General features: G+C 43.0%; 1 protein-coding gene across 5 annotated transcripts in view; it reads left to right on the top strand.

Annotated features, from left to right (window-relative positions):
• The window catches only part of LOC125452103 (protein spire homolog 1-like), a 200,606-nt gene that overhangs the window by 101,125 nt on the left and 76,644 nt on the right, over window positions 1-22,837 (top strand). For all 5 annotated transcript variants that reach the window (XM_048530105.2, XM_048530107.2, XM_048530104.2 and 2 more), the window contains exons 3-4: window positions 4,064-4,294; window positions 18,960-19,085. In XM_048530105.2, the coding sequence (XP_048386062.1) occupies window positions 4,064-4,294; window positions 18,960-19,085 (357 nt within the window). The remainder of the gene's footprint in view (window positions 1-4,063; window positions 4,295-18,959; window positions 19,086-22,837) is intronic.

Genomic DNA, 22,837 nt, shown 5'->3' with positions numbered 1-22,837 from the left:
CTTTTGTGCTCCTGAGATGCTGCTTGGCCTGCTGTGTTCATCCAGCTTCACACTTTGTTATCTTGGATTCTCCAGCATCTGCAGTTCCCATTATCACTATCTATACCACTAATCATTTTGTACACCTCTATCAAGTCACCTCTTATCCTTCATCGTGCTAAAGAGGAAAGCCCTAGCTCTCTCCACCTTTCCTCATGAGACCTTCCCTCCATTCCAGGCAACATCCCGGTAAATCTCCTCTGCACGTTTTCCAGTGCTTCCACATCTTTCCTGTAATGAGGTGACCAGAACTGGACTCAATACTCCAGATGTGGCTAAACCAGGCTTTTGTACAGCTGGAGCATAATTTCACGGCTTGAACTCAATCCCTTTATTAATGAAAGCTAACACACCATATGCCTTCTTAACAACTCTATCCACCTGGGTGGCAGGTCTCAGGGAACTGTGGACATGAACACTAAGATCCCTCTGCTTCTCCACACTGCCAAGAATCTTGCTGTTAACCCTGTATTCTGCTTTCAAGTTATTCCTTTCAAAATGAATCACCTCACACTTTTCAGGGTTAAACTCCATCTGCCACTTCTCAGCCCAGCTCTCATTCTATCAATGTCCCTTTGTAATCTAGAACAGTCCTCTGCACTGTCCACAACATGACCCACCTACGTATCGTCAGGGAATTTGCTAATCCACCCTTCCACTCCTACATCCAAATCATTTACAAAAATCACAAATAGAACAGAACCCAGAACAGATCCTTGTGGTACACCACTCGTAACTGAGCACCATGTTGAATATTTTCTGTCCACTATCACCCTTTGTCTTCTAAGGGTCAGCCAACTCTGAATCCAATCTGCCACATTTCCCTCTATTCCATGCCTCCTTACCTTCTGCATGAGCCAACACATTAAACTGATCACTGGGCCTTGTGTACACATAAAAGTGTTTTGCATTTGACAATCCAGTTTATATTCCACTGGTGAAGTCTTGGGGCTCTTCACCCCCACTGATCCATGGGAAAACCCACGTCTTCATGAATCTTCACGCTGTATGTAAGGTGGATGTTGTATGATGAATCCTCAACAATTGTGTGAGGTCTCTGGATTATTGGTCATCACGAAGTAAGTTTGTTGCCACCATCCTCCTCATGTGTATTTTGAATCAATCTGTTTGGGTATGTCATTGTATATCTCTGGGATAGGTGGAGTCTTGAACCCAGACCTTCAAGGCCTAGAAACAGGGACACTACCACCACACATGAGAGTCCTTTAAGTCCCTCCTTTTAGTTTGGGATCTTCAGGGCCTACTTGGGTTTGTGTGGTAGACTTGGCAGTCCAACAGGAAGAGGCTCTTTTCTAAAACAACATGCAGTTTGTTGCGAGATGGCAGTCAGGTACAAGATACATTGGTATGACAGGCATTGTTACAGAGACTGTGAGGAGACCTTGATGTTTGCTGGTTTTCCTTCGAAGTCCTTGCCTAACTCCATATCACATTATTATATTGTGCAGTGCTTAGTGCAGTCCTCAGCATTAACTCTTTCAGAGTTTAATATCTTTCCCTCCAGCCTAGAACCTGTATTGCAGCTATTTTTGAGTTTCTACCAAATCTGTAAAATGCATGAACACATTCCTCACTTTGTGGCGACCAGGCTGTTTACCACCCTTGAGATAATTGCACTCTCCTGTCGAGTGTTAATAACACACCACATGACCCCAACATAATGTTGAATCTCATAGGCAGGTCTTCTAGGACCTCCTAAGCGTTGTGTGAGAGCAGCCATCCAAGTAATATCAATTCACTGGGCAGGGGTAAGCAGCTTGAATGACCTTCCCCAATGCTACCAACTCTATCTGGATCACTGATAACCTGTTTTTGCTTTTGGATTAAATGGTTAACTGGGGCTCCACCTGCCCTCTCTCATGGACATGAATTATCACCAACATCCTAGAAAAAACAACGCCACTTGAAATCCAAGAGAACAAAGTGTGGAGAGATAATTCTGATCAGAGAAACAAAGTGTGAAGCTGGATAAAAACAACAGGCCAAGCAGCATTTTAGGAGCATGAAAGCTGATGTTTCGGGCCTAGACCCTTGGTCTAGGGTTGGTTTCAAATCTCCTTTGGAGATATACCATTATTAGTGCTTTACAAACACCATTCTCTTCACATTAGAAAGTACTTGTAACTTACAGAGGAACCACTATTCACCACTCCCATTGCAATTCTTACAGACAACCTATTCAGTGTATTAATATAGTTCTAGTATCTGACTGTAGGCTGTCTGACAGACTCGTGTTATATGTAGTTCTGTTTCATTTAGTCCGGTAAACACTGTGGGGAACTGGTATTTATTCTGTCAGGTGACAAATGAATCCTTTAGAATGCAATAATTCTGAAAGTCTGTGAAGGCAGCAGAGTCTGTAGTGTAACATGATCTTCACTTTACTTCCCCCTCATCCTTCAACCTATTTTATCCACTGCCCTTTCAGGGACACTCTGAAAGGATGCCTTAAAAACAAATTAAAACCCTCCCTAAAATGCTTGCCTGCATGTCGGTACTTCTGCTGACCTCCAACAACATAGTGTCGTAGAGTCATACAGCACATCCCGACCCATTGGTCCAACCAGTCCATGCGGAACATAATCCCAAACTATATTAATGCCACCCGACGGCTCCTGGCCTATATCCGTCCAAACTGTTCCTATTCCTGTACTTATCCAACTCTCTATTAAATGTTGTAATAGTACCCACATCCACCACCTCCTTTGGAAGTTCATTCCACATGCAAACCACCCTCTGAAGAAAATAAAATTGCCCCCATGTCTTTTTTAAATCTCTCTCCTCTCCCATTAAAAATGTGCCCCCTAGTCTCAAAATCCCCCATCCTGGGGAAAAGACAACTAGCATCAACTATCTGTCAGAAGACACCCCTTCATTTGCTCATTAGGCTCCCCTGTCAAAAGTGCTTAGAAAGAGCATCTGAGGAGTAGATTTGGGCGTCTACTGACTGGAGGCCACAGCCATGAACCGGCATAAACAGCCCCCGGTTGTCAGTGGAGATGGGGAGAAGAGGGAAGAATCTGGGCATGATTGGGGGTAGAGGGCACTGTGATCATTCTGTTTTCAATGTGCGTTTGTGAACAATTCATAGAATGTGAACATGATTGTTTGTAACTGCAGATTTTTGAGGGTTATCCAATGAGAAGTAATAATTTGTTGCTGGAATGTAGTGGTGACCGCCTTCTGCCTGATGTCGGTATATGCACAGTGCTGTTGGGGGGGGGAAGTTCCAGCATTTTGACCCAGTGACATATTTCCAAGTCAGGAGGTTGTATGGCACAGAGGGGAACTTGCATGTGGTGGTGTTCCCATATATCTGCTGCCCTTGCTCTTCTCAATGGTAGTCATCATGGGTCTGGAAGGTACCATCGAGGGAGTGAATTGGTACAGTGAGTCTTATAGATAGTGCATACTACTGCATCAGTGGCAGAGGGAGTGAATGTTGAGGGAACCAAACAATAAGCTGGAAGACAGATTAGGGAATAAATGCAACTAGTTGGTTTCATAAATACATTTTGAGACAGAGATTGTGGTCAGAAAGTCTAAGGCATGCTTCAAAGACCAGACATGTGTTCCCTTGAGTATAGAAGATAAAGGAGTGAACTAATTGAAGTGTTTGCAATAACTAATAACTAAATATTTAAATAATAATTTAGATGGAGGGAAACTATTTCCTCTGACATGGACAGTCGGAAGTGTGTCCTACAAGTTAGAGCGATATCAGAAAGTACAACACTCAGAATAGTAGAAATGTGGAACTGTGTCCCCATAAAAGGGGAGGCTGAGGGTCCGTTTAAAATTTCAGAACTCGGTTGATAGATTTTTGTTACTCATGCGCATTAAGGAACACTGAACCAAAGCAAGTTGATGGAGGTGTAGTATAGTTCACTGATTTGAATTTTGGAACAGTCTCGAAGGCATGAATGGCCTAATGTTTGTTCTGGAATTTTCAAAAGTTTGCTTGTCATCTTAATAAAATCGCTGTTTGGTGTCATCCACACAGGTGATCGAATCTGTGGGAATTCTTGTTTACAAAGCCTTGGACTGGGGCCTGAAGGATAATGAAGAGCGGGAACTCAGCCCACCATTAGAACAGCTGATTGGTCGAATGACGAATATCCTGGATGAGGCACTGGAGACCGAAGGAAACCTGGATGAAGGATATGATGCTCAGGATGAAGAGGAAGAGCAAAAGGAGATTACCAACATAAGAAATTTTAAACACGTAATGATGGTGAGTGCTACTTTTATTTTAAGTAATCATAGACTGTATGATGTGCATCTTTCTCTTGCATAATGCTACTCATTTATGAGATATTTGTATCTTTAAAACTCTCACCCCTGCAACACAGGCCTATTTGCAATCTGGACTGATCTATTGCTCACTGTTTAAATACTTAAGATTAATTTTTACCGCATGATTAGTAGCAGTAAAAGAAACAATTGAATTATTTTCCAAAAATATTCTGGGCCAGTGCAATCTGATATAGGAACAAGGGGCTCAGTGTGACTCTTAGAGAATGACATGGAATTTAGAATATGGAAACATTTGGCTTAACTGATCGATACAACTGTTCATGTTGTATGTGAATCTGCTCCCACCATACATCAGCAAACTCTACCAACGTAACCCTCTCTTCCTTTTGCCCTCATGTTTACCTGGCTTCCCATCTGTGCTAGTTGTTCTTGGTGGTAGCAAGTTCCACATTCTTACTGAACTGTGGGTAAAGGAGTTTATCCTAACTTCCTGGTTTATTTATAGTCATTAGATATTATTTACAGCATTTAGTTTTGGAATCTCCTCCAGTTTCCAAGCTTAGGAGAAAAGATATCCAGAAGAAAGATTATTGGCAAACTCAGTAAAAATGGCTACTTGCGGACATTATAGAATAAAGCACTATTGATTTAGCTTCGATGCACATTAGTAAATATATCTGTCAAAGGACTGGGAAATGGACAAGAACAAAGGTTTTGCTGATGGTCAGGCAGCCAAAATAATCAAACTCGTCCACCAACCTGATTATCCTCTCTTCCACTTCTTCCATCGGGCAGAAGAGACAGAAGCTTGAATACACGCACCAACAGATTCAAGAACAGCTTCTTCCCCGCTGTTATCAGACTGCTAAATGGACCTCTCACATTTTTAAATTTAAACATCAATGTCTCATTGTGTACCTTCTCTGCAGCCACAACATTGTATTCTTTGCTCTGCTCAATTACCCTAATGCATTTTGTGTGGTAGGATCTGCCTGTACTGCATGCAAAACACAACTTTTCACTGTATCTAGGTACATGTGACAGGAATAAACCAAATTATATCAAAAAACATGGTCAGATGAGAGAAAGTATTTGAGCAGATCAGTGTTGAATCCTCAATGAAACACTAAAACATTCTGCTAATTTACATGCAAAGAGCTATTTGATTGATAAATGCACTTACACACTGGATCATCCTGGAAGTGCTTCCCAGACCTTTTTTCTCTTCAGTATATCTGATATTGGCAAGGGGAAATAGTTTAGTTTGGGAATATGGTCAGTGTGACTATTTGGATGGAAGGGCCTGTTTCCAAGCTGTATGACTGTGTGACTCAATGACACTATGGCTCTAGCTACATCTCTCCATGGTACAGTGTGTAGTATCCTAGCCTCTGTCTAATGAATGTTGAGTTTGAATCCAACTCTAGGATGGTTAACGATGATGCGTTTATAATGTGGCCAAACAAGCTTTCTATCATTCTGCAAATCCTACCAACACACACCAATGGCACGCAGTACGAATGAGAGAGATTCTATATCAGTCTTATGATGGAAAAAATGTTGACATCTCCAGTGTCCCAATCCATATTTTCATAGTTTACATGCATGTAAACGTAAATGTAGCAACAGTAGCTAGGGACCCGCTGAAAGCACTGTAACACACCACCAGTGCATCTCTGCACATTGTAATTCTAATAAACCAACTCCTAATGAACTAATAAAGACAAAATTCTGAAGAAGCGTCATATTGGACCTGAACATTGACTCTTGTTTCTCTGTTCACAGGTGCTGCTGAGTTTGTCCAGCGTTCTGTGTCTGTTCCCAATAAACTACTATGTTTTATGTGTTCCCACTTTACAAATGTCCTGATTTTTCGAAGTGTAATCCTGACCCAAGTGTATCAAACCATTTCTGTCTGTGATTTAATTTCTCAACACACTACCATCAATCATTCCGTGAACGTGGACAGCGTTGTGTAAATGATAGCCTAATGTATCGATGAGTTTTTGTGCTGATTGATGTGCAGCTCGGCTGATTTTAAATGTGACAAAGTGGGGATTGGTTCCAGCTGCTGCACAAGCAGACTACCTTCTACATAAACTGCTGTTATTTCGTTGACAGTTTAATTGCAAGAATCGTACGGCTTCAATTTTCAGAAGCTATTTTTGTCACACCCTTAGAGTTAAATTAGACAGTATTCTTTTCTAATGTAGAGCAAGGCACATTAAATAATAAACAGCAAGCAATAATTTTATTCATTCTTGTGCATAGATCTCGTAAGAGAGAGTGTCCTGCTTTCATCCATCTGACATCAGGAAGGCTTGGTGTGGTGAAGTGTGGGAATTTGGGTGGAAAGATTAAATTAATGAGAATCCAGTTCATGGGTTAATCAGGGAGAAAGAGAAGAAATACCTTACATTTATATCAGAGATAATGGGAACTGCAGATGCTGGAGAATCCAAGGTAACTAACGTGTGGAGCTCGAGGAACACAGCAGGCCAAGCAGCTTCAACATCTAGGACCACTGAATTTCCTTTGTCCAGCCAATCAGTCATATTTTCAACACATTCAGGAATTCCATCCTGATTATTCCATTTCAGACCCTTCTGTATTTATCCCAGGCACATCCTTTACAGCAGTAATGCAGGATTGCTGCTAAAAACCCCATCTTTCTGTGGGACATTAAACTGAGGCCCTCTCTCTGATGGACAGGAGAGATGACATTGTACTGTTTTGAAGAAGAGCATTATTTCTCCTGCCAAGTGTTTATACAAATTAACATCATCAAAATAAATCTGATTATTTGGTTATTATCTCAACACCTTTTTTTGTGGGATCATGATGCTTCCACATTAATTCTCCTGGTTCCTACACTTTTTGGCAGTGATTACACTCCAATTCCGTTCACAATACGGTGTATTGGGATGGGCTCTAAGATTGCAAAAGTTGCCATATAAATGTAAGATAACAAAGTGTGGAGCTGGATGAACACAGCAGGCCAAGCAGCTGTAGGAACCAGGTGAATTAAGTGGAAGCATCATGATCCCACAAAAAAAGGTGTTGAGATAATAACCAAATAATCAGATTTATTTTGATGATGTTAATTTGTGGTATAAACACTTGGCAGGCGAAATCTGATGCTCTTCTTCAAAATAGTACAACATCGTCTCGTCTGTCCATCAGAGAGAGGGCCTCAGTTTAATGACCCACAGAAAGATGGGGTTTTTAACAGAAATCCTGCATTACTGCTGTAAAGGATGTGCCTTGGATAAATACAGAAGGGTCTGAATGGAATAATCAGGATGGAATTCCTGAAGGTGTTGAAAATATGACTGATTGGTTGGACAAAGGAAATCCAGTGGGCCTAGATGTTGAAGTTGAGGATGGAAATGAAGTAACAGGGATGGATTGATTGATTGATTGATGAAATGGAAACAAAGGGTTAAACTGGATAGAGATGGCTTCATCCACTGTATTGCCAAGGATTCCTCCCCCACCCACATCCTGAGCAGCCACAAGATCCCCAACTCTCTTTTACTGCCCACACTGTCTGTAGTCAGGCTTTCATCCCCATAAGGAGCAAGATCGTTCACCCCCACTCAAGAACCGATGCCCAGTGGGTCAACAGTGCTACCAAGGGTGCTGGCTGGTGCTGGAACTGCAGCTCGCTTTGAGCACCCATCATGAGGAAATCCCAGAGAGAAGACAATTCAGCTCGGTCTTGCTGAGACCCATCAGGCAGGCCCTAGCAAGAGGTCAGGGAAACGCAGTGATATATGGACACAGAGGTGCATTTACCTGGGGGTGGCTCTTTCACTGGTGGAGGGTGAGCAGGGAGTCTTCCATGTATCCTATGGTGCCTCGCTGAGCCCGGAGGTGTACCTAGTGGTCTTCCACTTGACAAAGTGCCCACTCACTTTAGGGCCTGATTTGGTGTAAAGCTGGCAGGGTCTGCATGAGGGACAAGAGGCTGACAGCTGTATTTATGGGACCAATGAATAAAGGAGAGTTTTAGGTTTCATTTATTCAGAGGATGTGGTCAGCACTGGATAGCCCTAATTGAGAAGAATTTGATAAGCTGCCTTCTTGAAACCAGCCCCCTCTCAATCCCCGATCCCAGGAGAGTTAGTAAAACTGTGTTATTTGTTAAGCCATTTCAGCCAATCACACTGCTGCGTGGGGAGTCACGTACAGACAGTCAGGGGTAACAGGTCTCCTCCCTTTAAAATACACGAATGAATCTGATGGGTTTTTGTGACAGTTGAGTAGTTTAATAGCTGCCATTGCTGATACTCACCTTTTATCTTCAGGTTTCTTAAATTAACAGAATTCAGTCTTCTGTTTACAAACTATAATCCAATGATATCGAGACTGTGATGTTAGGGATAAGACCCAGGAATAGATAGTCCTGGCATTCCCTTTCATCTTTACTTATTAGATTCCAGAAATATAATCCAGATCAAAGAATTTCTGAAAAATATACCACCACTAACTTGCAGTGGAACTAATCTACAATCTTGTACCAGTTCATTTTTGAGGGAATATTCCATCAAATATTAAAAGCTGATATGTGACAGGCTTTTAATACTCAATGTTTGTGTTTTTTTCCCCAAACCATTTTATTTTCTAATCAAACTGTTCAGAGATGTTATGACACACCTCTGGAGCAGGTGGGACTTGAACCTCGGCCTCCTGGCTCAGAGGTAGCAGCAGTACCACCAGACCAGAAGAGCCTCAGTGCCCAATGTTTGTAGCTGGACTGTGCTGATGACAGAAATCAGTCTTAAAATCTTCAGGATGAGGAACAGGGGTAGCCATAGAATCCATTGAGCCTTCTCTGACATTCATGGCTTGATCTGGTCAGTTAAGACCATGACTGATCTGCTCTTGGATTCAATTCCACTTTCTAGCTTGCTGCCTACAAACCTTCATGTAGCCTGTGATTCAAGAATTTATCTCTTTCAGCCTTGACACTACCTCCACAACTGTGTGGAAGAGACCCTCTAGTGGAAACAAATCTTCCTCACTTCCATCCTAAATTGGAGCCCACTTATTCAGAAACCATTCTTCTTCATTTTGGACCCCTCCCAATGTATAATGGGGAAACATTTTCTGCCCTCTGCAGTCCCCTCAGAATTTTATATGTTTCGTGAAAGATTACCTCTTTTTTTCTAAACTCCAGCGAGTATAGACCCAATCTGCTCACGTTTTCCTCATAAGGTATTAAAAGATTACAGGAGATCTAGTTAGCATATATTAATGAGGCTTTGGAAGGAATGGAGCACAGGTTTTAACAGCCAGGGGAGTTGTCGTGGTGTACAGCTGCAGCTGGTGAAATGCCTTCTTTCTCTCATTACATTTACATTTGTCTGAATCCTTCCAGACACTGACCATTCTATAATGCTCAAAAAAAATCTCTCCCACTGCTCTTCAACTATGAATGAGATAGAATGAACAGCATCCACGCATTGAGCTAATGAGATCATCTGGCTCGTTCTTGCTTCAATCTCCTTGTTACAGCCTCTGTCGGGCTGCGAAGAGCAATCCCAGTATTCCTGGTATCTTGATGTTTTCATCACTCTTCCTGACACACAACTGACAATTGAATTTTACTAATAAAAGCACAAACTGCTGGAAATGCACAACAGGCCAAGTAATATATGTGGATAGAAGCAGAGTGACTGGCTGAAATTTAATATCTGCCATGTGACAAGTTTGGGTACATTTGAGGGGTAACAATAAAATGGACCAGAGGATGAACTGTGGGGACCTCGCCACTGTACTGCCCCTGCACTTATTTAATTCCACGCTGCCATGGACGGCCCTCCCATTTCCTATCAGTTGACACTCTTGGGGAACTAAGGGCCGCTTAAAGACCTGGTGGTATTTATCCAGTGCAGAGAGGCAGTGGGGTGGTCATATTATGTGGGAAGAACTAAAACCTGTGGGCTCCTAGGGTATCGCCCATTGTCAAGTCCTTAGTACCTGGACAAGAGACTGGCATTGGGGGCTCATTGAGACCTGACAGCTGTTTTTGCTGCCAACTCTCCACTTCTGTCAACCTCAAACCTCAACCCCTACCTGTTTTCCCCCTCCCCCACTAGTACTCACTGTGGGCTGCCTCCCTCAGTGACTCTGGGCCCTCTGATTGGTATGTTATAGTAAATAGCCACCATCTCCCAGTGTCACAGCAGGAAAAGCACACCCATCAGGTGAGGTTTCTGTCCCCATGGGGTCCTTGATCCTGGCAAAGACCCATCACTGAGCAATTAATTGCCCATTTGGCACTGACTGTAGCGAGCCTTCCCCAAACCAGGCAATGTGGGACTCTTGTTGGTCCTCTCAAGCTGCTTTAATTAACATGCAGCATTTTAGCACAATCTCCATTCGACCTTAGATTTTTGGTGTGATCACAGATGGTCACTGCTGGCACCTTGTGGTATTTAACGTCTGCCAGTGTCTGGCTATGGTATTAGGTAAAGGTTGTTTGAGGTAGCTCACCACCACGGGACCTCCTCTGCCTTTGCTTTATCTTTGTCTTGGGCCTATCTAGTGATTAGCTGCAGACGATAACCGACCTTGAGTACCTACAGAAGAGGCCCTGTGCTTAGATAATAAGAGCATTTGTTGCATGTTTCCAATAAGAACAACTACATTTGGTCTGGCACAATTACTTGGATCTTCAGGAGCTAGTATTGATACATCTGTTCCCTTCAAAAGATGGCGTGAACCTCATCTCTAACCACAGATTTTGTGCGAGGAATGGGTGGGGCCAATGTAACATGACCATTAACCCCTTCAGAACCATTACCTTTTACCACATCTCCAAGCTCCAAATTTACATTTGCTAGTTCATGAAAGAGTTAAAAGATCATGAAAATATCCCAGAGTGATTTTTACTATCCCTATCAATTCCGTCAGCAGCTGTGATTAATTTTTAATTCCTTGACAGCCTTAATTGCCAGTTTGCTATAGTGTGAAACTCTGAGAGCCAATGTCTGATTTATTAGTTAACAACCTGCGTGGCTGGCATTTTTTTTTGACTGTTGGAGCCCATTCTGAAGCTTCAGTAAATAATGTATAATTTACTGTTAGCCTGGTATAGGCAATTGTCAGCACAGTATTTAAAGTGGAGTTGTATAGCTTCCCAGGTTTTTCACATGAGGTCAGTTGACCTCTTTCTTGGTCGGCCTCAAAAGAAACATCTTATACTCCCATCAATCTCTGTGTATTGTCTATGGTTTTCTGGTGGGAACAAATCACTGAGAAAACCAAAGGTTACAATCACAGTTGGGGGAAGGGAGTCTGGTTACTACAGCAACTCTGCAGTTTTCATGTAATGAGGAAAGACACTAAAACCCATTTATTAAATTCATTTACGTAGAAAACATGCAGGAGTCATTTCAGCTTTTTAATCAACTCCTGCATGGTTTTGTTTGTTACTGGAGATTTTCTAGCATTAGGTTGAGAACCGGATTTTGCAGAGATTTTGTAGTTAATTATATTGAGAATTAAAGAATCGTTTTATATTAAGTTCTGAGGAAAGGTCAAAGGACCCGAAATGTTAACTCTGATTTTAATTTAGAGATACTGCCAGATCTGCTGGGCTTTTCCAGCAACTTCTGTTTTTGTTCCTGAGTAACAACATCCACAGTTCTTTCAGTTTTATATTACATGTTGAGAACATTATAGCTGTGAATGTATCCTGATTGTATCGTGCAAGTCACAAACTGCGAGACACAAATGTATTTACTCCCATTTGAGCATAGGTCCCTCCCATCCCTGAGGTAGGCAAAATTATGTACACCATTAATTTGGACTGTGATGTGGAAAATCTCAGTTTTAATCTGATACCATCTATCGAATTGAATTGAATCAAATCCCTACAGTGTGGGGACTGGCCCTTCGGCTCAACAAGTCCACACTACAGAGCAATCCAGCCAGACCCACCCCCCTGATCTACACATTCCTGAACACTGCGGGCGATTTAGCGTGGCCAACCCACCTAGCCTGCACATCTTTGAACTGTGAGAGGAAACCAGAGGAAACCCGCGCAGGCACGGGGAGAATGTGCAAACTCCACACCATCAATTGCCTGAAGGTGGAATCGAACCCAGGTTCCTGGAGCTGTGAGGCAGCAGTGCTAACCACTGAGCCACCGTGCCACCCTAATGGTTCCAGAATATTCAGATTTGATAGTTATCGGTTGGATTTTTGACTTATATACAGTTTGGCTTGGCATGGCAGATTAAAATTGGGCAAAATGGGGATTTCGAAAGGATATTTGGGTGGCATGACAGTGAGTGATCATCGGGGCATGGGAAGGTAAAAGGATATTTTTTGAAAGATAAGCTGAGGTGGATCAGATGGCCTGCTACATCTGAAGGTATTAAATAATTTGACATCCCAGCAACCGTTCTCAGTCATTGCTGCTGTGACAAACCTGTTTGTTTGAACTCAGCCATGATGGTTGCCAAGTTAGGCTGGAGATCTTCACTGTTGGTAAGGCTGAAGGAATATAGAAGCTGTTAGCACTTGGAGGGAGTGAGGCAAGTAGCAGAGAAACCATTAACATTTGGGGCAGTGGGTGGGGGTTCAGGGAGCCCACATCAGGAGTGCAACAGTATACTTGCCACACTCGAACCTGACAGCGTCCAGGACAAAAACAGGCCTTTTGAATTACTCCCTCTCCACCATGTCAAACATTCACTCCCTCCGCCCCGGCCCATACTATCTGCAAGACGCAGCAACTCACCAAGTTCCCTTCAACAGCACCTTACAAATCCATGGGCTGTCCCACCAAGAAGGACAAGGGCAGCAGACACACAGGAGTACCACGAGCTACATGTTGCCTCTAAATCATTTTTGTCTTAACTTAATCTGTTTCTGTTCCTTCACTGTTTCTATATCAAAGCCCTTCCAAAGTGGGTGTTTGCACACCACAAGGACTGTAGTGTCTCACCACTACCTTCTCAAGGGCACTTAGTGATTGGCAAATAAATATTGGCTTTGCCAGTGATCCCCACATTGTGTGAATGAGTAATAAAAATTTAAGAGGAGGGAAAAATAATTAGAATGAAATGCTGCTGGGATTGGATGGAGTTGGGATTGACATTGTCTCATGCAAAGCAAATAAGATCAGGAATGCTCAAGAGACCAGAATTAAAAGGGTGCTGAGGTTTCTGAAGGTAGCGCACTGGAGGAAATTGCAGAGATTGGGAGGGACCAGGACGTGAAGGGATTTGAAAACAAAGATTAAACTATTAAAGTATTTGTGACTAACACAATGCTATTGTTAAGCTAAAGAGATGATCTGCCTATCACACAGGTGAATAATGTGGTTTCTGAGTTTCAGTGCCAGTGTCGATGCCAGTATTTAGCCAATGCATCCCCAAGGCTGGTGGACCTTATCAAAAAGCATTGCTGTTTAGCTGTTCGGAAGAAACAAGCTACTGACCATATCCAACCAGCCCACACAAGCAAAACCTGCAACGCAGTGTCAACACTTGATGTGATTACATAACTGGACAGCATTTGCTGGATGATCCTGAGTGTGAAATCTGTTGAGAGTCAATTTAGGATTGAAAGTTAGTCTGCAAACTGGTATACCTGCATGTACTGGAACTCACCTGTATTGACACAGATCAATGTTCTTTGCAGACCGAAACATAACAAAAATGTTGACAGCCATTAGCTGTTCATTTCTCAGGGCGATACCCTGACTAATCAGTGTTAACCTCGCTACTTTAGAATTTAAACAAAGCCTGTCAGTCATCATCAGCTGGTGCATTATCCATTCCAACATTGCTGTCAACCAGAGCCCACCTGCCAACCAATCAGCTGTCTCCGTTTGTGCAGTATAGTTGTTGATTCCCTTTTATATCAATACACTACTTTGCAAGAATAAGAAGCTTTAGTGATGGGGATAGATTGAAGAAGTTAGGACTGTTCTCCTTGGAGAGAAGAAGACTGAGATGGGATATGATAGAGATACTCAAAATAGTGAGTGGTTTGAAAGAGTAGATAGGGCGAAACTGTTTCCACATATTAAAAAGAAAAGAATGAGATTTAAAGTGATACGAGCAAAGCAAAAGTGATACAACACCATCTTTTTCACATGGTGTGCAGAGGTATGGATGCACTGGCAGGAAGTGTGGTGGACGCAGGTTTAATTAAGACATTGAAGAGGGCATTGATGATTATTACATGCCAATACAAAATGAGATGGAACAGCACTAGCCCTGTCTGCCTAGGTGTATACGAGCAGGATTAGGTACTCTCAGAGCACTTAAACTCTCTGTGAAGACGTGGTGGTATTTTATTGTGCCCAGATTGGCACTAGATAGTAGAACCTGTGCAGGCCCAGTGGATCAGATGGCCTCCTCCTACATTGTAATGTTTGTGTGCCCCAATGTAAGGGTGTTTCAGTCACAGCTAATCTAGCTGGAAGGTTCATGAAGCGAGAACAGCAGTGTTTGAGGAAGATTGAGTACTGAAGAGTTATACCTATCTCTGCCGTGCTTGTGTGAGGTTATTGAAGCACTCAGATTCCGAGTAAGAAACAACTGTCTTTGAAAGTCTCAGTGATCAATGTATCCCCTTCCCTGTTGTTCATAGGGAAATGGTCCATGTTGTGTTCAGGAGGATCTTGACAATGACTCCTACATTTTATGGTCTGTGGCACCATGTACACAAGCAATCGTGTGTCGATTGTCTAATGTGTCAGTATTTTCACAGCCAGTAACATTCTTGCCTCTGAGTCTTCACTTGCTACTCCAGTACAAATCCAGACAAAAGCTCCAGTGCGGTGCTGAGGAAGTGCATGCATTGTGAGGATGCTGAATTACAAATAAGATCTTAACAAGTGTTAGCTGTGTCACCAGAACGTTTTAAAAGAGGGAGTGGCAGTTCTCCCTGGTGTTGGAGCTCCTGTTCATCCTCGAATAGCATCAGTGAAACAGATTGTCTGATGTTGCAGTCTGTGGGCGATTGCTATGCACATTCAGCTACTGCTTTTCCTACGTGGAAACAGTGACTGCCTTTTTGAAAGCATGCCATTGGCTGTTAGGCATTTTGGAATTTCCTGAGGTTGTGTAAGAAAGGCGCTATTTAAATGCGTTATTGACTGCTTAGTTTTGTATCATTTTTTGGAGGTAGGTTAATTCTGGAACTCGTCAGTTTCGAGGTGACAGACCTCACAATGGAAGGCTGGAATTGAGCTGCGGCAGACTATCGTGCATGAGGTATTGGAACGATAGCAAGGGGTACAGTGTGTTTTTCATCATTGCTGCTAGACCACAGTCCTGGTCCCCACTCCAAACACCACTGAAAGCCAGTATTCCTGACTGACAAAACAGATGATGTATTCATTGGATCTGTTTGAATGGGGAGAGTGCATTCCACATTCCACTAGGGAAATGCTGTGGTGTCACGGTGATATCACTGAGCTGGCCGTAGTCTGATGACATGATTTTGAGTCCTGCTGCGGTGTGTGAGATTTTGAGTTCAAATTTTAAAAAATTCCCGACTGAACAAGAAAAGCTTGCCTGATGTTGTCTTTGTAACCACTGTAAATGGTTTTCGTCTCTTAAAAAAAATCTGGTTCATAATGTCCTTTTAGGGAGGGAAATCTGCCATCCTTATCCAGTCTGGCCTACATGTGACTCCAGCCCCACAGCAATGTTAGATAACAAAGTGTGGAGCTGGATGAATACAGCAGGCCAAGCAGCATCTTAGGAACACAAAAGCCGATGTTTCGGGTCTAGACCCTTCATCTGATGAAGGGCCTAGGCCCGAAACGTCAGCTTTTGTGCTCCTAAGATGCTGCTTGACCTGCTGTGTTTGTCCAGCTTCGCACTTTGTTGTCTTGGATTCTCCAGCATCTGCAGTTCCCATTATCTCTCTCCCACAACGATGTTGTTGACCCTTAACTGCCTTGTGGGCAGTTGGGGATGAGCAATAATGGCAGGCCTAGCCAGCGTTGTGCACATCCCATTGACGATTAAAAACAACTTAAAGCAAAACGAAGTCACCAGGAAGAGCTCCAGATACTGCTGAAGAAAGCCTTAGAATGCTGTGAGAGTTTCTGCAATGGGGAAACCCCAGGTAACTGCAGGGCCAAGACACGTATTCCCCACGTGGCATGGCCATGCTTTAAATCAAATAGTTTTCCTAATTATGTGACAAGAGATGTAGCCATGTCACAGAATAGTGGAGGGTAGATGGGGGGGGTAAGAAATCCTGACCTCAACAGTCTCTCGCCACACTGTACAAAGGCTGATTGTTCAGACTGGCTGGGAAATACGGAGTGTTCCTGGAAGCTCAGTGGTTGTTTATTTATTATGCTACTGTGCTGGCAGCTTTCAAACAGAATCACTCTGGCTGCTTTTCCACTTTATACGTTAATGAGGTGCTGACCCAAGACTGCCTCAAGGGCTTGAAATGCAGATTTGTGTATATGTTGTGTATATGGAAACAGTGACTGCCTTTTTGAAAGCATGCCATTGGCTGTTAGGCATTTTGGAATTTCCTGAGGTTGTGTAAGAAAGGCGCTATTTAAATGCGTTATTGACTGCTTAGTTTTGTATCATTTTTTGGAGGTAGGTTAATTCTGGAACTCGTCAGTTTCGAGGTGACAGACCTCACAATGGAAGGCTGTTTTAATTTATACATTACTGCCTCGTTGCTGCACCGGTGCTCGAGCATGCAGCAATTTGACTGCATTATCGCAAAACAACTCAATCATACATTGTGTCAAGGCAGAAATGGAATGAAATTGTGCCTCTGGCTTTTACTGACAATCCTCCAGATCTGAACTGGTGATGCTAACAGCTTTATGACATCAGTTTGAACAACAAAAATAAATTGACAAACGATTGCTGCAATTTACCTATCATTTAAACGCCTCCTGCTTTATAGGTGAATTACATCAAATTCCAGATACTGCAGTGAAGAAATTAGTAAGGTTTACATAAAATGCAATGTTGAGTCTGGAATATTTCGTTCATAGTGACAGGGAGGAGAGCTGGCTTGTGAGATTTGGCTGCCTTGTTTTGCTCCCTTGGTGAAATCAGTTTTTGCAGCTTGTGTCAATGGGACTGGATTCTAGATGGGTATATGAATAGGAAGGGTTTAAAGGGATATGAACCAAATACTGGCAAATGGGACTAGATTGATTTAGGGTATCTGGTCACCATGGACTAGTTAGACTGAAAGGTCTGTTTCCATGCTATACAACTGTATAACTATGACTCTCTGCTGATTAATATTTTTATTTTTGACAAAGGAATGCACTGAAAAAGTATTTAAAGCCACAGTCAGATCATCAATGATCTTACTGAATGAAGAAACAGGCTCGTTGGAGCCAAGTGGCCTATTCCTACTCCTAATTCATATGATCATATCTGATATTTTCCAACTTGTCCTTGGTTGTGCATTCCTGTGCCTGAAATGCCTGTTCCCAAGCTTCCTACCAACAGCCCTGGCCCAGTTAGTGTCATTCCCGCCTCTGAGCCAGGCTGTTGTGGCTTGAAGGCCGGCACTGGGCTGCCACTGCAGGTCAGCTTTCTTGGAGATACTGTCTCCCAGATGAAATATTAAACTGAGGCCCCACCTGCTTTCTCAGCTTGATGTAAATGAATGAGGCACATTGGTTTGAAGTAGAGCTGGGGAGTTGTCAACACTGAACACAGATGACCTGGGTCATTCGTACATGGCTGTGGGTGTGAACTTGCTCAGTGCAAATTAGCTGCTGTGTCCCCTCCCCTACTATATTTCAAAAGTACTTCATTGACAGCAGAGTACCTTGGGCAATGTTAAGGATGTGGAAGGCACCATATAAATGCATCTTCTATCTTGCTTGAGATTTTCCACTTGGAGCCACTCATGATCAGACCGAGACTAAACGTGAGATTAAAACTGGCGTAGCAGCATACTGTGCACATTAAGTAGAGTTGGGGAGTGGGGATGATTGGTTTACTGTTCAGAGAACCAGCTTGATCGTGAAGGGACATGGCTTCTTCCTGTTCTGTAATGTCTCCCATTTTGATGCTCCGTTGTTGTGGCTTATATTTCACACACACGAGTTATTGTGTCTCTCAGAGTCTGCGCTGACAATGCCTGAGTCTGTTATTATAGATACGCTGGTGGCTGTAACAGAGTGATGGGCCATACTGCACTTACGGTTCCTGCATGGAGAAGTCTCTGTTGAAGAACTGTTCTCAACCCAAATCTTGTTGAACTTTTTATTATCACTGCCTGGTGATTCGCCTGGGCTCAGTACCAGTGGTTGCAACCAGGAGAATGATGAAAAACTACCCTGGCAACCCCGTTCAATCTAAAGCAGGCCAAACAAGACAACACTAAAGTTGGCTATCGAAATGCAGAAGGCACAGACTGACTGACATCCCAGTGCTTGTGTGTTACTCATTGTCGAACAAAAGGCTAAAAGGGGAAGAGGGCATAAACCAAAATGGTATTAATAAAGTTAACAGATTTTGACAATCTGACAATAAAATATAGAAATACTTAGGTGGCTCACTTGTCAACTGAAGTGGAAAATTGAGTCTAATAGCTTGGGTTTTCGGTTGGGCTGACTGGAAGGTAAGCAACTCACTATTTTCTTCCTTTTTTTGTTTTGTCAGCTGTGCGCCGCTCACTTAACGACCCCATCGGAAGCTCCAAACCATTACCAGGCGGTGTGCCGGGCCCTGTTTGCCGAATCTATGGAGTTACGCACTTTCTTGGCCAAAATTAAAAGTGCTAAAGAGGTAAGAGGGCACCTAAGGTTAACCAACATGAGGTGGGATCAGAGAGCGCTGGAAACTCCCCTTCTGAACTTCCGGCAATTGGGCATTTTTAAAATAGAATCCCCGGGAGATAGGCTGCGTCACCCTGACACATTTTAGAAATAAAAGCAGAAAATGCAAGAAGCATTCGACAGCATCTGTTAATGTTTCAGGTCTGTGCCTTTTCACCAGTGGCTGGTGTCTGGCGAAAGGTCCTCGAGCTGTTTCTCATTCCCGTCCTCCCAAACAGTGCAGTGTATACTTACACCACACGCACTGCAACAGTTCAAGAATGTGCCACTCCACCGCCCTCATAAAGGCATTTTTGGAGTGGGCAACAGATGTTGGCAAATGCCAGCGATGCCCACATCCTAGAAAAGAATTTTTTGAAAAGCTGGCATTTCTGTTTTTACTTCACGTTTCCAGGACCCATAGGGTTTTGCTTGTGGTATGAGCTATTATTGTGTCTTACTCCTCTTGCTTCCCTCCCTGGCCCTTCTCTCCCCATGGCCCATTCCTTAATTCCAGGGTACATTCAGAGTGTAAGTTAAATCAGAAACTGTATTGATGTGTATGACGTAGAAATGCGCACAATGGAGGCAGCCTGTTCAGCCAAATGTGTCCTTTTGATTTTCTTATCCTCAACGTGAACACTAGCCCTAATGCCACCCGTCCACTCTGTCTTCTTCAACTATTTCTCTAATTTATTCTTAAACATTGTCACGTTGTGTAAATTTGAGCTTGTCCAAAATACTGTTGTCCATATCTGAATTGGCACTACCCCCAGCTCAACATTACCCACTTCCACTAACTTGTATTGATCCCTAGCCAGACAACATCTCGATTTAAGTTCTCTTAACCGTGTGTTTAACGCTTTCTGTGACCCTCTTTTCTTAACTTGCCTCAAGTCCTACAATCATGGCTTCTCTATGAAATAACTCCCCAGAGGCCTGTGTCCTGTCACCAAATCACTCTTTATTTACACAGGGAAAGTCCTTGACGCTGACCCAGCTCCGTCAGAGCCAGCTCTTGGAGTGAACAGAACCCCTGACACTCCTGGTTATATCTGTCAGCCAGGTCTCCCTGATTGGACTAGATTCATAGCCCCAGTGGGAACTCCTATGAGGTCCACCTGACTGACCTTGTTACAATCACTACACTCCACTCTCCTCTGAATTTGGCCTCTGATCAAACTCTGTTTCCTTCACTTCCCCACTGGTGGTTATGACTGGATTAGCTACCTGGGAGCCAAGCTCTGAGCTTTTCTCAGTAAACCTCTTCACTTCTCCAGCAGTTAATTCTCTGCACCGCCCTCTGCCCCTCACTGCACAATCCCTTTCTCCTTCCTGTCTGCTGGTATTGTAATTAAACAGGAATGAATACATTTCCTTTTGTTTGGTGAGCAGGCAGAGTGATAAGCGTCACAGATTCTGAAATTTGTGTCTGATTCTGCCAATTGTACATGATGTGATAACAAAATAAGGCAGATGCTGAAGAATTGAAGTGGCAAGAGGGTGAGCCAGGGTCGAGGATGTTTGACAAAGAGTGGCTTAAGGGCAGGGAGAGATCGCAAGTTGAAGACTTAGAGAGTGGGAGTGACTATTTCAAAAGTATGCCAAACAGCTAAGACCATAAGACGCAAGAGGAGAAGTAGACCATTCGCCCTGTCGAGTCTACTCCACAATTCAGTAAGACCTTGGCTGTTCTGATAAGCCTCAGCTCCACTTTTCAGCCATATCCCCACATACCTCCCCGTCTAGCCTCACAGTTCCCCATTAATCCATTGACATCTAGCCCTTGAGAGTTCCAGTGGCTCCAGAACTCCATAGTGGGCACCTTTGGAACTGCAGGCCAACCACATTCAACTTCAGTGGGTCCCAGAGAGAGACAAGTTCTTTGTCACAGGGAGTAGTGGAGCTGGGAAGCCTTGGTCGGTATGTGAGCCAGGAGGATTGGACTTGGAGGCCAGACAATGAGGAGCAAAGGATGTTTAATAGGTTAAGGGATGCTGTGCCCCAACAACCCTTTCTTTCCACTGTTACAAAAAAGTTCTATCGGCCATTAATAATTTTATCAAAAGCGTTCTGATCTCTGGATTATGTATCATGGGAATGGAGCACATTGTATGCCTAGGTATGGGTTGATATACGTTTTGTTTTAGAAACTTTCAAGGCCAGGTCAAATTTCTTCTGTGCAGAATTCAGGAGAATAAGGGTGGGTTGCAAATGTGTTGTAGAGTAGACAATGGCGCTACAGTCATCTGCAAACTGTAGATCACATACGTCTGTGGTGGTCACTTTAGTTTTGACCAGAAGGTATTTAATGCTGACAGCAGAGGGCAGTTGATGTTAGAGGGCAGTTCTGCGTTAGCTGTGCCAGCATCACAGATTAATATACAGATTCAGCCAACAATCATTTGGGTGATGCAAGGTAATGGCCAGCTCAGATGGTAGTCTTGGAAATAAGTAAAAATGGAAATAATTGGAAGATTTGTCTTTCAAGGGATGAGGCTGTGATTATTTTCCTTCTGCAGCTTGCTACGTTGTAGAATTGTCCTTGGGAAGAAAGTTTATTGAAACATTGCCTTTGAAACAGATGGATTCTCTAGTTTCAGAGATAATGGAAACTGCAGATGCTGGAGAATCCAAGATAATAAAGTGTGAAGCTGGATGAACACAGCAGGCCAAGCAGCATCTCAGGAGCACAAAAGCTGACATTTCTGGCCTAAACCCTCCATCTGATGAAGGGTCTAGGCCTGAAACGTCAGCTTTTGTGCCCCTGAGATGCTGCTTGGCCTGCTGTGTTCATGCAGCTTCACACTTTGTTATCTTGGATTCTCTAGTTTGTTCACTTCATTCTTTGCCATTGCTGGAGGAAGCCAGGCTCTTGTTTCTTTCAATTCCCACCAATCCACTCCATATTTTATCAAATGTGGTCTTTTAGACAAATGAGGCTACTCTGCCATTCAGCACAATCATAGCTGATCGACCAGTTCGATGCTTTTTCTCCATGCTATCCCCATATTCCTTCATGTTGGTATTCAAAAACTGTCAATTTCTAAACATCGCGACTTGAAACATACACAATGACTGAGCTTCAGCAGTTTTCTGGGATTGAAAATTCCAAAGATTTACAATTTGCTGAATTTACAATTTCTCATTTGGTCCGAAATGGCTTTCCCATTATTTTGAAATTGCAGAATCACAGAATGTTACAGTGTAGAATGAGGCCATTACTTTGCCCATCTTACCTGCACCAGTTCTATTACCTCATGCCGATCCTCTGCCTTTTCCCCATATCCCTGCAAATCATTTCTATGTGAGTAATCATGCAATGCCCTCTTGAATGCCTCCATTGAACATTTCTCCATCACATTTCCAGGCAGTGCATTCCATACTTGTAACAACTCGCTATGTGGAAAGATTTCTTTGCATTGCCCTGTGCTTTATTTGCACTTTGAATCTTTACCCTCTTGTTTTGTTTTACTCTCTATCTACTCAGTCCAGTCTGCACATGATTTTGAATTAAGCCCCCAGTTCTAGACTCTACAATCAGGGCAAGCATATGATATGCAAAGTTCTGGCAATGCATCCAAAATCCAGATGACAGAGACAGTTCCATGGACATTAGACTCACTGTTAACCTTGCCTTCCTATTAGATGTGTGGAGCCTGAAGACTAGCATAGACCAGTTGGACTGAACGGCCCGTTGCTATGCTGTAAATAGTAAACTGT

This window comes from Stegostoma tigrinum, chromosome 5 (assembly GCF_030684315.1).
Source record: "Stegostoma tigrinum isolate sSteTig4 chromosome 5, sSteTig4.hap1, whole genome shotgun sequence".
NCBI lineage: Eukaryota > Metazoa > Chordata > Chondrichthyes > Orectolobiformes > Stegostomatidae > Stegostoma > Stegostoma tigrinum.
The sequence above is the reverse complement of the archived record's forward strand: the minus strand, read 5'-3'. Positions and strand labels throughout refer to the sequence as shown.